At 43.3% G+C, this 15863-nt stretch overlaps 1 protein-coding gene across 5 annotated transcripts in view; it reads left to right on the forward strand.

The window, feature by feature from the left end:
• The window catches only part of LOC110508606 (voltage-dependent R-type calcium channel subunit alpha-1E), a 75284-nt gene that overhangs the window by 51186 nt on the left and 8235 nt on the right, over window positions 1–15863 (forward strand). For 3 of the 5 annotated variants that reach the window (XM_036966540.1, XM_036966537.1, XM_036966541.1), the window contains 20 exons: window positions 519–1328; window positions 1472–1815; window positions 2009–2156; window positions 4950–5079; window positions 5174–5233; window positions 5673–5779; window positions 6248–6259; window positions 6640–6736; window positions 6907–7067; window positions 7296–7433; window positions 8006–8207; window positions 10027–10191; window positions 10678–10788; window positions 10921–11001; window positions 11270–11389; window positions 14083–14148; window positions 14606–14697; window positions 14868–15042; window positions 15354–15481; window positions 15703–15799. In XM_036966540.1, the coding sequence (XP_036822435.1) occupies window positions 519–1328; window positions 1472–1815; window positions 2009–2156; window positions 4950–5079; window positions 5174–5233; window positions 5673–5779; window positions 6248–6259; window positions 6640–6736; window positions 6907–7067; window positions 7296–7433; window positions 8006–8207; window positions 10027–10191; window positions 10678–10788; window positions 10921–11001; window positions 11270–11389; window positions 14083–14148; window positions 14606–14697; window positions 14868–15042; window positions 15354–15481; window positions 15703–15799 (3244 nt within the window). The remainder of the gene's footprint in view (window positions 1–518; window positions 1329–1471; window positions 1816–2008; window positions 2157–4949; window positions 5080–5173; window positions 5234–5672; window positions 5780–6247; window positions 6260–6639; window positions 6737–6906; window positions 7068–7295; window positions 7434–8005; window positions 8208–10026; window positions 10192–10677; window positions 10789–10920; window positions 11002–11269; window positions 11390–14082; window positions 14149–14605; window positions 14698–14867; window positions 15043–15353; window positions 15482–15702; window positions 15800–15863) is intronic. The other 2 variants (XM_036966538.1, XM_036966539.1) reach the window with 1 other exon arrangement.

Here is a 15863-nt window from a genome sequence, read left to right on the forward strand (position 1 = left end):
TGATTACATGGACTACAAAAGAGTTTGAATACCCGTAAGTAAAGTTGTTTGTCTGTACCCCTGTGACACCTAATTCCATTTCCTTTATCTTAGAAGAAGAAGCTAATTGCTAGATATAACAGTATTTTCCTATTTTAATCCTGCACTATTCCTTTTTGTTTTTGTGGCTTTTTGAGTTTGTGCGCTTTCTTCCCAGGTACTTTCATCATTTGAATTTCAATTGAATTTATGGATGTTTGTTTTATTTAGATGATAATTCAATGTGTGAATTCAATGAATCTTTAGCCATACAATATGCAATATATCTGAGTCAAAATGTTAATATATGTCATGCAATTTTCGTACTTCATTATTGACTTACATACACACATACATGAATACATACAATGTTATATAATATGTAATATGCTTATACTGTATTTAGTGTTGAGATGTATCCTTTCATTGATATGTAAGTGTACATATGACATAGGCATGATGCTGCCCTCTAGTGACAGGCTTTGTGTTGTGCTCTGTAGGAGGAGGAGGAGGCCCTATCTCCGCAGGAAGAAGGCCATTCACAGGGGCCGTATGGCCGTCCCCGAAGAGGAGGAGGAGAGCGGCGCCCCGGGCGGAGCTGACCAGCCCCCCAATGGGGCCAACACCTTCTCCAACCGCCGTGACAGACGGAGGAGGGGGGGAGGAGGAGGAGGAGGAGGAGGAAGAGGCGGAAGATCCGTGTGGGAGCAGAGGGCCAACCAGTTACGCAAGCGGCGCCAGATGGAGAGCCAGGAGGTGCTGTTCGGGGGCAGCCCCACCGAGGACACCACTGACAACCCTACCACCGCCTACCGTGCACCCACCCGTTCCCCAGACACCAGTCCCGGACACCTGCCCGAGTCGCCCATGTCCGGCATCATGCCCATGCCTGAACCCCCGATGTCCATCGCCATCCGGCTGCCGGAACCTCCAGACTCTGAGCCTAGGCCTCTGTTTACATTGGTTGAGGAGAGAGCAGTGCACCATCGACCCGCAGGTGGGGACAGGAGGCACAGAGTGGCCCGGAAGTTCAGGCCTGGCCTTGGGGGGGCGGAGGAGGGAGGGGTGGCTCGGCATAGGAGGCACCGTCATCGTGAGGCCCGGGCTGAGGCCAAGAGCAGAGAGTCCCCACATGAGGAGGTCAGAGAATCAGGCAGCAGAGAGAGGAAGATACTGGAAGAGAGGGAGGAGAAAGAAGAAAAAGAGGAGAAGATGGACAAAGGAGAGGTCGCTGTGGTGGAGGGAGGAGTGTCGGGCCAGGAAGAAGGAGCCAGCATTGTCAACTTAGAGAGTGAAGAAGAGCATCTGAGGTAAGACAGTGGTGCAATGTTCCATTCTTTTAAGCTAAGGGTTAAGGCATTGTGATTCGTGAGATGAGACTTCAGGCCCACATTAGGATTGGCTAAGTGTCTAAACACATCCACACATTCTCTTCCATACACCTCCTCTTCAGAGTGTGTATTGCAGACATCCCCGAGCCTCCCCTATGTGATGACTTCCCCGAGTCCCTACCCCCACCCCTGTTGGATCCTCCACCCCAGATGGAGGAGGGCGAGGTGGGGGAAACTGGGCAGTGTGAGCCCCTGTCTCAGGACCCTCCATTGGAGCCAGCCCCAGAACAGTTCACAGACCCCCCAGAGCTCCAGGCAGCATCCGGGGTCAATGATTCAGAGAACAACCCAGCCTCCCTGAACCGTGAGGAGGGTGAGGGGCCAGGCCAAGTCCTAGACAGCCAGACTAGTGTGATCATAGAGATGTCTGGAGAACAGCCACTGCTGGAGATCATCCCTTTGACAGGTATGCTTCCATATAGTCGCTCTTGACCGACATTCGTAGCTTGATACATTCTAGTTCGTTGAAAGCAATGTAATTGCCATTGACTGTTCTGTACCGTTTCCTGCTGGAACAAGGATGGTAACGATGGTCTTGTTTTGCCATGCCCGGCAGGAGCCAGGTCAAATAACAGGTTTTATCTTCAATTTACATGTAGCTTTACACAACAACAAAGAGATGGAGGTGTACCAGCCTGAAAGGAAGGAGAAGGAGAAGGAAAAGGAGGAGAAGGAGGCGCAGGAGGAGGCCAGCCCGCCCAAACCTGTACCTCCTGACAGCATGTTCCTCTTCAAGGCCTCCAATCCGTAAGACTCTCCTTCCTGGCCATGTCTTGGCATGCATTCTACTGCGGTACTAATCAATTCAGTTCAGTTTTATAAAAAGACTCCCTTTTAGTATACGTAGGCTATTGTGTTTCTCTCTCTGCACACACTCTCTCATGCACTGTAGCTGTACAGCACTCTCACTCTCAGAGAAAAAGGATTGGTTAGGGTACCATATTGTTCCCTGCAGTACAGAAATATCAAAATGCACATAATGCATCTTCAGAGGTACACTACTGGTCAAAAGTTTTAGAACACCTACTCATTCAAGGGTTTTTCTTTATTTGTACTATTTTCTACATTGTAGAATAATAGTGAAGACATCAACACTATGAAATAACACATGTTGAATCATGTAGTAACCAAAAAAGTGTTAAACAAATCAAAATGTATTTTATATTTAAGATTTTTCAAATAGCCACCCTTTGCCTTGATGACAGCTTTTCACACTCTTGGCATTCTCTCAACCAGCTTCATGAATTAGACACCTGGAATGCATTTAAATTTACGTGTGCCTCCTTAAAAGTTAATTTGTGTAATTTCTTTCCTTCTTTATGCGTTTGATCTAATCAGTTGTGTTGTGACAAGGGAGGGGGGTATACAGAAGATATCCCTATTTGGTAAAAGACCAAGTCCATATTATGGCAAGAACAGCTCAAATAAGCAAAGAGAAATGACAATCTATCATGACTTTAAGTCATGAAGGTCAGTCAATATGGAACAATTCAAGAACTTTGAAAGTTTCTTCAAGTGTAGTCGCAAAACCTATCAAGCGCTATGATGAAACTGGGTCTCATGAGGACCGCCTGTCACGTATAGTGGCTTGAGAAAGTATTCACCATCATTTAAATGTTTCCCTTTAAACCACTCGAGTGTTGCTTTTGCAGTATGCTTAGGGTCATTGTCCTGCTGGAAGGTAAACCTCCATCCCAGTCTCAAATCTCTGGAAGACTGAAACAGGTTTCCCTCAAGAATTTCCCTGTATTTAGCGCCATCCATCATTCCTTCAATTCTGACCAGATTCCCAGTCCCTGCTGATGAAAAACATCCCCACAGCATGATACTGCCACTACCATGCTTCACTGTAGGGATGGTGTTCTCGGGGTGATGGGAGATATTGGGTTTGATCCAGACATAACATTTTCCTTGATTGCCAAAAAGCTCAATTTTAGTCTCACCTGACCAGAGTACCTTCTTCCATATATTTGGGGAGTCTCCCACATGCCTTTTGGCGAACACCAAACGTGTTTGCTTATTTTTTTCTTTAAGCAATGGCTTTATTTTGGCCACTCTTCCGTAAAGCCCAGCTCTATGGAGTGTACGGCTTAAAGTGGTCCTGTGTACATATACTCCAATCTCCGCTGTGGAGCTTTGCTGCTCCTTCAGGGTTATCTTTGGTCTCTTTGTTGCTGTTTGGAGAGCTCCTTGGTCTTCATGGTGCCCCTTGCTTAGTGGTGTTGCAGACTCTGGGGCCTTTCAGAACATGTGTATATATACTGGGATCATATGACAGATCATGTGACACTTGCACACAGGTGGACTTTATTTAACTAATTATGTGACTTCTGAAGGTAATTGGTTGCACCAGATCTTATTTAGGGGCTTCATAGCATAGGGAGTGAATACTTAAATATGCAAACACAACTTTTCCATTTTTTATTTTTTTTCATTTCACTTCACCAATTTGGACTATTTTGTGTATGTCCATTATATGAATTCCAACTTATTGTGGGAAGCTTGTAGAAGGCTACCTGAAACATTTGACCTAAGTTAAACAATTTAAAGGCAATGCTACCAAATACTAATTGAGTCTATGTAAACTTCTGACCCACTGGGAATGTGATGGAAGAAATAAAATAAAACAATTCTCAGCCTCAGAAGCATCTTCATTCACCAAATGTTGTGTGGTTATCTTTACACGTATTCTCCAGATTTATACATAGGGAATTGTTGATATGTTGTCAAATGTTTCTTTTAGATGACCTTTTCTTCCCCCAAATTTGACACATTCATTATATGTACCTTTCCTTAGTATTTAAAAAGTATTGATCCACAATCTCAATCCAAATCCAATCGTATTTGTCACATGCGCCTAATACAACAGGTGTAGCCTTACAAGCCCTTAACCAATCTGCTATCTCAAAGTCCAGTCATGAAGTGTCTTAACAAAATTAAGCCAAAATATTTAGGCTGACTTCGTCAGTGGCCAGAAAACTTTATTAGAATATGTGCGTACTTAATTAGATATAACCTCATTTGTGTCCACATTCAACTGGTTAAAGTTGATTGTGATATGATTCACGGAATAAAAATATCCTATTTGGGTGTGGTGCCTAGCCTTGACCCAAAACGGAGAGACAATGTCAAGAGGTACGGATCTCTTGGTATAATGGTTAAGGTGTTGGCTGGACCCAGGTTCAAGTCCTGGTCAGGGCTGAATTCACTACATCAGTGTCAGAAGTAGGATTGTAGAGAGGTGTGTACATGTGAGGGTATTGGTATAGAGAAGATGTACATTTTTGCCACTTAAAAGGAACAAACGGCTTTATCACTGTGGTGGTACCCTAAAAAGGCACATCTATCTTGTCCCCTAAGGTACACAATTGCCTCTTTTAAGGTACAAACTACAGGGGTACAATTACCTTAGAGAGTACCACTACAGTGGCAAGCTTGTACCCCTTTACGTACAATTCTGTACCCTCTGTTCTGAGCCTGTATGAGCGACCATGAGTGTTTGCGATACTGTCAACTCCGCTCCTCTTTATTGATCTGTAGGATCAGGAGGATCTGTCACTATTTGGTGACCATGCGCTACTTTGAGATGACCATCTTGCTGGTGATCGTGGCTAGCAGCATCGCTCTGGCTGCTGAAGACCCTGTGTGCACCAACTCTGACAGAAACAGGGTAAGTTCCATACGAATCTGGAATGTTTGTGTCAGTGACGTGAAGATGTGTATTTCCTCTCACGTAATTGTCGGATGCGTTTGTGCTTTTCTAGGTTCTCCGTTACTTTGATTACGTCTTTACTGGAGTCTTCACTTTTGAAATGATCATAAAGGTGAGATACTCAAAGAGAAATGATCATAAAGGTGAGATACTCAAAGAGAAATGATCATAAAGGTGAGATACTCAAAGAGAAATGATCATAAAGGTGAGATACTCAAAGAGAAATTATCATAAAGGTGAGATACTCAAAGAGAAATGATTATAAAGGTGAGATACTCAAAGAGAAATGATCATAAAGGTGAGATACTCAAAGAGAAATGATTATAAAGGTGAGATACTCAAAGAGAAATGATCATAATGGTGAGATACTCAAAGAGAAATGATCATAAAGGTGAGATACTCAAAGAGAAATGATCAATTATGAACCCCCTAAAACTATGCACGGAAATACACTTGTAACGTTTTTTTCAGTGTAGTAACTTATGTTGTCTTATGTGTGTGTGTGTATCTATGTTGCCCTGTGTATGTGGGTGTGTGCTTGTGTCCTCCAGATGATTGACCTGGGCCTGCTTCTGCACGACGGCTCCTACTTCCGTGACCTGTGGAACATTCTGGACTTCATCGTGGTGGTGGGAGCTCTGTTCGCCTTCGCTCTGACGTGAGTCACAATACTTCTGGTGCTGGATTAGTAATCACACTGACTCACTGGCTCACATATATTATATAGTGCACTGTAGCATATCTCCAAATGTATAAAACTAAGTGTCTGACATGCATCTTCTGGTTGATGCCTCGTGCGGTGATATAAATATGACATTTCTTATGTCTTTGTTTAACTCTTTCCCCTCTGACAGGTGAACATGTTAAATATCTTTCAGTCTCTTGTAGGCTAACAGACTAGTAACGTAATCAAGTAGCTAGCTAGCTAGCTAACGCACAAAATGTTCCGTTCTGGGTTGCGAGATTAATGAACTTGTGCTTCTCCCCTGCCTTATATATAGATATGACTGTGTGTTGATTTCTCTGTTGTGGATATGGCTGTAACTGTGATCCTCATTGTGTATCTCTATTTGTTCTTCTATTTCTCTGTTGTTCCTGGGGAATTTATCACTGTTGGGGCTTCCAGGAATGTGATTGGGTAAAGCAAACACTTCTCACTCTCATACTTGTCATGTGCAATTTGTCATACACTTCTCATAGAATTCTCATGTACTTCCCATACTTCTTGTACACGATTCGCCATGTCTTTTGTCTGATACTTCCCACTCAGCTACAAAGTACAAGTGAATTCATATTACTCTGAAAATGTTCTTTATAGTATTGTTTGTCATTGAAAGATAGATTGAGATCTTTTTTGTTAATGTGTGTGTGTGTGTGTGTGTGTGTGTGTGTGTGTGTGTGTGTGTGTGTGTGTGTGTGTGTGTGTGTGTGTACTTGCACTCGCTCGTGCATGTATGCGTGCATGCGTGTGTCTTCCCTGTCCCCACAGTACACTAAAACACATGTCTACATCAACAGGAACAACAAAGGCAGAGACATCAAGACCATCAAGTCCCTCAGGGTCCTGAGAGTCCTACGACCTCTGAAGACCATCAAGAGACTCCCCAAACTCAAGGTAATGTACTGTGTATATGTTAATTTATGTTCATCTGCCAACATGGCAATGTTTAGTAGACCTTGGCTTCTACATTCAAAACTTTCAAGGAATTTCCAGGGAATGTGGGGTTGTACTTTTGATTTGTGCTACCTTGTCATTATGTTATCATCTCTCCTTCTCCTATACAGGCAGTGTTTGACTGTGTGGTGACATCCCTGAAGAACGTCTTCAACATCCTCATCGTCTACAAGCTCTTCATGTTCATCTTCGCTGTCATCGCCGTGCAGCTCTTCAAGGGAAAGTTCTTCTACTGCACAGACAGCTCCATGGACACAGAGAAGGAGTGCCAGTGAGTCAAACACACATATATACACACTGCCCGCTGTTCCCTCTTACAATACGCACACTGGAACAAAGATATACACATTGACCTTACTAATTTATCTCGTCACAATCAAATGAATCAATAAATACCATTAAGTCGTGATCATCCACATACCACCCCATTTTGTGAGTGATCGGAGGAATCCCAACCTCCTCTGGCTCCCTCCCCTAACCACCATTCTGTTTCCTACAGAGGTTATTACATAGACTACGCTCGAGACAAGAAGGAAGTGAAGAAGAGGGAGTGGAAGAGACATGAGTTCCACTATGACAATGTCTGCTGGGCTCTGCTCACCCTCTTCACTGTTTCCACTGGAGAGGGCTGGCCGCAGTGAGTCCCTGATGTTCCCAGCCCTACACTCTTAGAAAAAAGGGTTCCAAAGGGGTTCTTCGGCTGTCTCCCATAGGAGAACCCTTTTTGATTCCAGGTAGAGCCCTTTTTGGTTCCAGGTAGAACCCTTTTTGATTCCAGGTAGAGCCCTTTTTGGTTCCAGGTAGAACGCTTTTTGATTCCAGGTAGAGCCCTTTTTGGTTCCAGGTAGAACGCTTTTTGATTCCAGGTAGAGCCCTTTTTGGTTCCAGGTAGAACGCTTTTTGATTCCAGGTAGAGCCCTTTTTGGTTCCAGGTAGAACACTTTTTGATTCCAGGTAGAACGCTTTTTGGTTCCAGGTAGAACGCTTTTTGTTTCCATGTAAAACCCTCTGTGGAAAGGGCTCATCAAACGGTTCTCCTATGGGGGACAGCTGAAGAACCCTTTTAGGTTCTAGATAGCAACTTTTTTTCTAAGAGTGTATGCTCTAACACCAAATGAATGCCATTTGATAGGAGATTCAGAGAGACTGTTTAGACATTAGACTGTTACTATTCTCTCTTTCTCTATCTTTCTCTCTCCTTCCCTCCAGGGTGCTGCAGCATTCTGTGGATGTGACAGAGGAGGACAGGGGTCCAAGTCGGGGCAACAGGATGGAGATGTCCATCTTCTACGTCGTCTACTTCGTGGTCTTCCCTTTCTTCTTTGTCAACATTTTTGTTGCTCTCATCATCATCACCTTCCAGGAGCAGGGGGATAAAATGATGGAGGAGTGCAGCTTGGAGAAAAATGAGGTACAGGACAGAAAAGCGCCATGTTGAAGACGCACTCCCAGTCTACTGTAGCTTAAACATACATCACTCATACACAAATTCTTACAACACAAATAAATTGCATTCGGAAAGTACTCAGACACCTTGACCTTTTCCACATTTTATTATGTTACAGTATTATGTTACTTATTCTAAAATGGATTAAATAAAACAAAATCCTCATCAGTCTACACACAATACCCCATAATGACAAAGCAAAATCAGGTTTTAATCATTTTTTGCGAATGTATTAAAAATACAAAACACATACCTTATTTACCTACAGTAAGTATTCAGACACTTTGCTACGAGACTCGAAATTGAGCTATTTGAGCCTAATGTTTCCATTGATCATCCTTAAGATGTTTCAACAACTTGATTGGAGTCAACCTGTGGTACATTCAGTTGTTTGGACATGATTTGGAAAGGCACACACCTGTCTATATAAGTTCCCACAGTTGACAGTGTATGTCAAAGCAAAAACCAAGGAATTGTCCATAGAGCTACGAGACAGGATTTTTTCGAAGCACAGATCTGGGGACAGGCACCAAAACATTTCTGCAGCATTGAAGGTCCCCAAGAACATTATGGCCTCCATAATTTTTAAATTACTCTTCCTAGGGCTGGCCGCCCGGGCCAAACTGAGCAATCGGGGGAGAAGGGCCTTAGTCAAGGAGGTGGCCAAGAACCCAATGGTCACTCTGACAGAGCTCCAGAGTTCCTGTGGACAACTATCTCTACAGCACTCCACCAATCAGGCCTTTATGGTAGAGTGGCCAGACGGAAGACACTTCTCAGTATAAGACAGATGACAGCCCGCTTAGATTTGCCAAAAGGCACCCAAAGGACTCTCAGACCATGAGAAACAAGATTCTCTGGTCTGATGAAACTAAGATTTAACTATTTGGCCTGAATGCCAAGCGTCACATCTGAAGGAAACCTGGTACCATCCCTACGGTAAAGCATGGTGGCAGCATCATGCTGTGGGGATGTTTTTCAGAGGCAGAGACTGGGAGACTAGTCAGGATCAAGGGAAAGATGAACAGAGCAAAGTACAGAGAGATCCTTGATGAAAACCTACTCCAGAGCACTCAGAACCTTAGACTCGGTGAAGGTTCACCTTTCAACAGGACATTGACCCTAAGCACACAGCCAAGACAACGCAGGAGTGGCTTTGGGACAAGTGTCTGAATGTCCTTGAGTGACCCAGCCAGAGCCCGAACCTGATCGGACATCTCTGGTGAGACCTGAAAATAGCTGTGCAGCGACGCTCCCCATCCAACCTGACAGAGCTTGAGAGGATCTGCAGAGAAGAATGGGAAAAACTCCCCAAATACAGGCGTTCCAAGCTTGTAGCATCATACCCAAGAAGACTCGAGGCTGTAATCACTGCCAAAGATGCTTAAAAAAAGTACTGAGTAAAGGGTCTGAATACTTATGTAAATGTGATATTTCAGGTTTTTTATTTTTTCTTGTAAATTTGCAAACATTTCTAAAAACCTGTCTTTGCTTTGTCATTATGGGGTATTGTGTGTGTAGATTGATGAGGGGGGGGGGGGGGGGGGGGGAACAATGTAATACATTTTCGAATAACACTGTAAAATAACCAAATGTGGAATAAGTCAAGGGGTCTGAATACATTCCGAATGCGCTGTACAATTACAGGAGTTCATGAAATTGATTCACCTACAATAACCATCTTGGCATCTTGATCAGATATACACTTTATATTGATCACAATACTCGTAACAGATTCATTCCTGATTTGTCCCCCTCTTCTTTTTTGTTATCTCTCCATCAGAGGGCATGCATTGACTTTACCATCAGTGCCAAGCCCCTGACCTGCTATATGCCTCAGAACAGACAGACTTTCCAGTACCGGCTGTGGCACTTTGTGGTGTCACCGTCATTTGAGTACACAGTGCTGGTCATGATTGCCCTCAACACTGTGGTGCTCATGATGAAGGTATGGAACCTATATCTTTTTAACAGAGCTTATAAACATGACATATGTGCAGGCCTTTGATTGAAACTAGTTTCACTCTCAAAGACTCAAATCCATAGGAGAAAGCCCAGTGTGCCCCTGTTTGGCTGATAACAGTTTAATATTACACATCTCAGACTCTTTGTATTAAATATGTTACCCTCTTCTTTGCCATCGCTCTGCAGAGGTTGACATTTATTGTCACGAGCTGTACCCTGTAGGCAGAACTGAGAGGTTCCTACTAAAAACCTATACAAATAGGTTAAAATTGAATTTAAGGTTAGAGTTGGGTATTAGGGTTAGCAGTGTGGTTAAGGTTAGGGTTATGTTTAAACTCAGATTTTATGACTTGGCTAGTAACTATTCTGCAGAGCTGCCTCCAGTACATGAAACATCTCAATAAATGCCAACCTGCTCACTGTTTGATACATCCCGCTATTACCCTGACTGTGTCCTGTTCATCTGCAGTACAACTCCGCTCCGGCAGCGTATGATACAGTATTGAAGCACCTGAACACGGCCTTCACCGTTCTCTTCTCCCTGGAGTGTATCCTCAAGATCATGGCCTTTGGTTTTGTGGTGAGCAAGACAGTAGGACTTTAGTCAACTGTTGGCAAAATGTAATTAACTGATCCAATGACGTGGTGGCATGTACAGACATAATCCTTTCCGTTCAACATTTTACAATGGTGTTCATTTGTCCCCTGACAGAACTATTTTCGAGACACTTGGAACATTTTTGATTTCATCACTGTGCTCGGCAGCATCACTGAGATCATTGTGGACTTACAGGTGATATTTCACTCTAGCTCCCTAACCTTTACTTTATAACAATTCTGATTCCCAAGGTGGTAGTACTGTAAAGCTTTTTCTCTCAGTAAAAACTAGGTTATTAAAGTATACTCACTTCGTTCACTTGAGTGACTTTCAATCAAATCTATCTGCCTATATCTGTCTTTGTCATTTCTCTAACACCTTCTCTCTCCCCGGACCCTTCTCCTTTCGGTATATTCCTTGTCGTCTCCACCTCTCTATATTTCCTATGGTCTGTCTATCTCAGTCAATAAACACGTTCAATATGAGTTTCCTGAAGCTGTTCCGGGCTGCCAGGCTGATCAAGCTGTTGAGGCAGGGCTACACCATACGGATCCTGCTCTGGACCTTCGTACAATCCTTTAAGGTCAGCCATGTTCTCCCCTACTTTTACCATCTCTCATGTCCACTTAATAAATATCCAACTTTGTTCATATACATGGTGTTCTTTTGTATATACACGTCTTTTCTTTGTATGTCCCTGGTCCCAGTACTCTATGATGAACCACCAACCTTTTCTGAGTTAAGATCACTTTCGCAGTCAAATAGCAAGTCGAGAACTACCACTCACAATTTTCTTTTTTTACTTGACTTAATAAATGTAACATTAAACTAATAAAAACAGTTCTGTATGAATGAGGTTTGCCAATATGGTTTGCCAGTAGGTCTAATACATTATCACAGCATATTGGCGATATTCCTGGCCTGCCAATATTGTTCTTCTCAGACCATATTATATTTGAAAACTCAAGCTTGGATAACAAGATAAATCGGTTAGTGTAGCACTTGCGAGGCACAGCTGAGCATAAATTGAAATAATTTGCTAATAATTGACATTTTTATTTTACTGGACTGGTACCTGCATCTGATGGTCATGGTGCTTTCAAGATAACTGGGAACTCGGAAAAAACAAGGTCAAATCATGACGTCAGTGAACTTCCGGTCAGAAAGTCTGTGTCACCGAGTTCAGTTGTCTTGAATGCACTGAAATCGGAAGTAGGAGATTTCCAAGTCCCCAGTTTATTTTAACATGGCATTAGTCTCAGCGGGAGGGAGAGAGCAGCAGAGGGTCTGCCTCTCACCGTCTCATCTCTCTTCTTCCTGTCCTCCGGTGAGACTGACCAGAGAGAGGGCCAGTCTTCCACCTGATGGTGAAACTCCAGTTCAAATCCAATTTTATTGGTCACATACACATGTCTAGCAGAACAATTTCACAACATATACCAATAGACACAAATCTAAGTAAAAGAATGGAATTAAGAATATATAAATATATGAACGAGCAATGTCAGAGTGGCGTAGACTAAGATACAGTAGAATAGTATATAATACAGTATATACATATGAGATGAGTAATGTAAGATATGTAAACATTATTAAAATTACTAGTGAAAGATTATTGGAATCTGTGTGGGAAGCTGGACAGGTAGGATGACTGACAGTGAAGGTGAACAGATGGTCACGGAATGGATGAGACTGAGGCAAGAATTCCTTTAACCATAAAGTGTTATATTTACTGGGTAGTCTGTCTGTGCTGCATAACAAAGGAAACAGAATAACATGTATGAAATTTTAGTTGCCACATTTCTTCAGCCTCCTGAGGTTGAAGAGGCGCTGTTGCACCTTCTTCACCACACTGTCTGTGCGGGTGGGCCATTTCAGTTTGTCAGTGATCTGTATGCAGAGGAACTGGAAGCTTTGCATCTTCTCTTTTGCGGTCCCTTCAATGTGGATATGGCGGTGCTCCCTCTGCTGTTTCCAGAAGTCCACGATCATCTCCTTTGTTTTGTTGACATTGAGTGAGATGTTATTTTCCTGGCACCACACTCCCAGAGCCCTCACCTCCTCCCTGTAGGCTGTCTCGTCCTTGTTGGTAATTAAGACTACTACTGTTGTGTCATTTGCAAACTTGATGATTGAGTTGGAGGCGTGCTTGGCCACGCAGTCCTGGGTGAACAGGGAGTACAGGAGGGGGCTGAGCACGCACCCTTGTGGGGCCCCTGTGTTGACGATCAGAGAAGTGGAGGTGTTGTTTCCTACCTTCACCACCTGGGGGGGCGGCTCGTCAGGAAGTCTAGGACCCAGTTGCACAGGGCGGGGTTCAGACCCAAGGACTCGAGCTTAATGATGAGCTTGGAAGGTACTATGGCATTGAATGCTGAGCTATAGTCAATGAACAGCATTCTTACATTGGTATTCCTCTTGTCCAGATGGGATACGCAAGTGTGCAGTGATGGCGATTTCATCGTCTGTGGATCTATTAGGGCGGTAAGCAAATTGAACTGAGTCTAGGGTGACAGGTTAGTTAGAGGTGATATGATCCTTGGCTAGTCTCTTAAAGCATTTCATGACGACAGAAGTGAGTTCCTATGACAGATGTTGTTCCTATGACCAGAGAAAGTGAAATACTCCTCGATTTTAAAATAGACACGATGAGCTGCTGCAAGTGCAACGTTAGCGATACACTTGGCTACTCATTCATGTGGAAGTAGAGAGAAGCCCGTTTTATGTTTTGTAATAGTGTTGAATAAAAAAGTGTTGACAGTGCTGGATAAAACCTATACATGAACTCACTCACAAAAACAGCAGCTCTTTGCTGTATTTGACAGTCTCTCTCCAGTCAAGGTTTTAAAAGTTATGAAATCTCACATAGGCTAGTATCAAACTCTGCTGTGGGCAGGGTCGTGGAAGCTGTAGGTAGGCATGGTGATTTGAGCTATCCGATTGGCCAGCAGAGTAGGCGCACTTGATTTAGCCACAGATCTCCCGCAGTTTGTATTTTCAGACAAATGGAATGGTTCAAAAGGGAGCACTTTGCCTACCCAATGCGCAGGGCTTCTAAATCAAGTGCATCTGCCGTCAACAGCGCAACACACAAAAAAAGGAGCTTTAAGCCTTAATCATTGGCTTTTCTACAGAAGTGTTTGGTGATCGACTAGGAATGCCTTGAAGATCGACCCGTCTGGTTGGTGACCACTGACCTGCAGTAGGCTGCCAGAGTGTATGCTATTGGGAAAACCAAATAATAATGTATCTCTTTGTATCTCTTCTTCTCTCTAGGCCCTTCCTTATGTGTGTCTGCTCATCGCAATGCTGTTCTTCATCTATGCCATCATTGGGATGCAGGTAAAGCATCCAAACGCTTATATGCTTTACAATGGTAACTTCAGCCTCAGCAGTGGATGATCAGGGAGCCGGAACATACACCAATAGTTACCAAGAAGCCCAAACAGATATAATATTTGACTAAAACATAATTGCTTCCAGGGGCGCAACTTTCACTGGTGACATATCCCCCACGCGTTCATATTCCCTCAAGTTTTATCATTGGAAAAGGACCATGCAGACGCCTCTGAGCAGTACCCCTCACTTCTAAAAACAAAGTTACGCCCCTGATCGTTTCAAACCATGTTTACATTTGTATACCATCCCTTATATCTCTCTATTATACGTGGTCTATACTTTGGAACAGATGTCCAAAATTAAAATCAGTTGGAGCTGATTTGTTAGTGTTTTTACAGTCTTTACAGCCATGCTCAAAGGGAAGTAGTATCATGTTTTTTTCTCACCTGATCCACACAAGGTGTTTGGAAACATCAAACTGAACGACGAAAACCACATCAATCAGCACAACAACTTCAAGACCTTCTCCGGTGCGCTGATGCTTCTCTTCAGGTGGGCGCATTGAGAAGGACTCGGAAGCTGAACTGAGATATTCTAAACTATAAGTAGATGATTATGCTGACTGATGATGAATTAATATATATTAATAGACTAACTGGTTGATCAAATAATTGCTTGCTTGATTAATTCATTGACTCATTGATTAACTCATTGATTGACAGGAGTGCGACCGGGGAGTCATGGCAGGAGATCATGCTATCGTGTCTGGGGGGAAAGGAGTGTGAGCCAGACTCCTCCATGGCACCCATGACCATGTCCCCTGACCACGAGGGAGGCTGTGGTACTGACTTTGCCTACTGCTACTTTGTCTCCTTCATCTTCTTCAGCTCCTTCCTGGTGAGGACGCTCCAGAAATACACTTTTTCTCCTTACCTCCACTATCTGTCAGTTCTCTCTCTCTCTCTCTCTCTCTCTCTCTCTGTCCATCTTACTGATACACAAAGTACATTTAATTGTGCTACACAAATACACTTTCTCTCCACTCTGTCAGCACTCTCTGTCCATCTTTTTCATTCTCATACTTAAAAGCAGTTATTTTTATTGTATGCATGCATGCACATGTGCACATCAGTATAGCACATACTGTCTATTTGTACATACACACATGCCGTCCTTCACACGTCCTCTCCTCTTGTGTGACTGTGTAGATGCTGAATCTGTTTGTGGCTGTGATCATGGATAACTTTGAGTACCTGACCAGAGACTCTTCCATCCTGGGGCCTCATCACCTGGATGAGTTTGTCCGTGTCTGGGGAGAGTACGACCGCGCAGCATGGTGAGAGATAAGAAACCCACCATGTCTCAACTTTGCCCAGCAGAGGGCAGTGTATTGATTCACCAAAGACTAAATAGGCCTAAACTGCATTTATTCCTGTGCAAGATTTGCCAACTTGTTCTGTTTCAAATTTACACCAACTCGTAATGAATGCCTCTACCAATTCCTTTTTTCCTCAACTCATTCTCTCTCCTTCCTCATCTTCTCTGTTTCTTCCGTAGTGGGCGTATACACTACACTGCCATGTATGAGATGTTGACCCATATGTCTCCACCCCTTGGTCTGGGGAAGAAATGCCCCAGAGGTATGGCCTACAAGGTATGGGAGAAACACTTATTTTCTTCTTTTTCATTTGTTGTTTTACTGTTGTTTACTCTCCCTC

Source organism: Oncorhynchus mykiss, chromosome 28 (assembly GCF_013265735.2).
Source record: "Oncorhynchus mykiss isolate Arlee chromosome 28, USDA_OmykA_1.1, whole genome shotgun sequence".
NCBI lineage: Eukaryota > Metazoa > Chordata > Actinopteri > Salmoniformes > Salmonidae > Oncorhynchus > Oncorhynchus mykiss.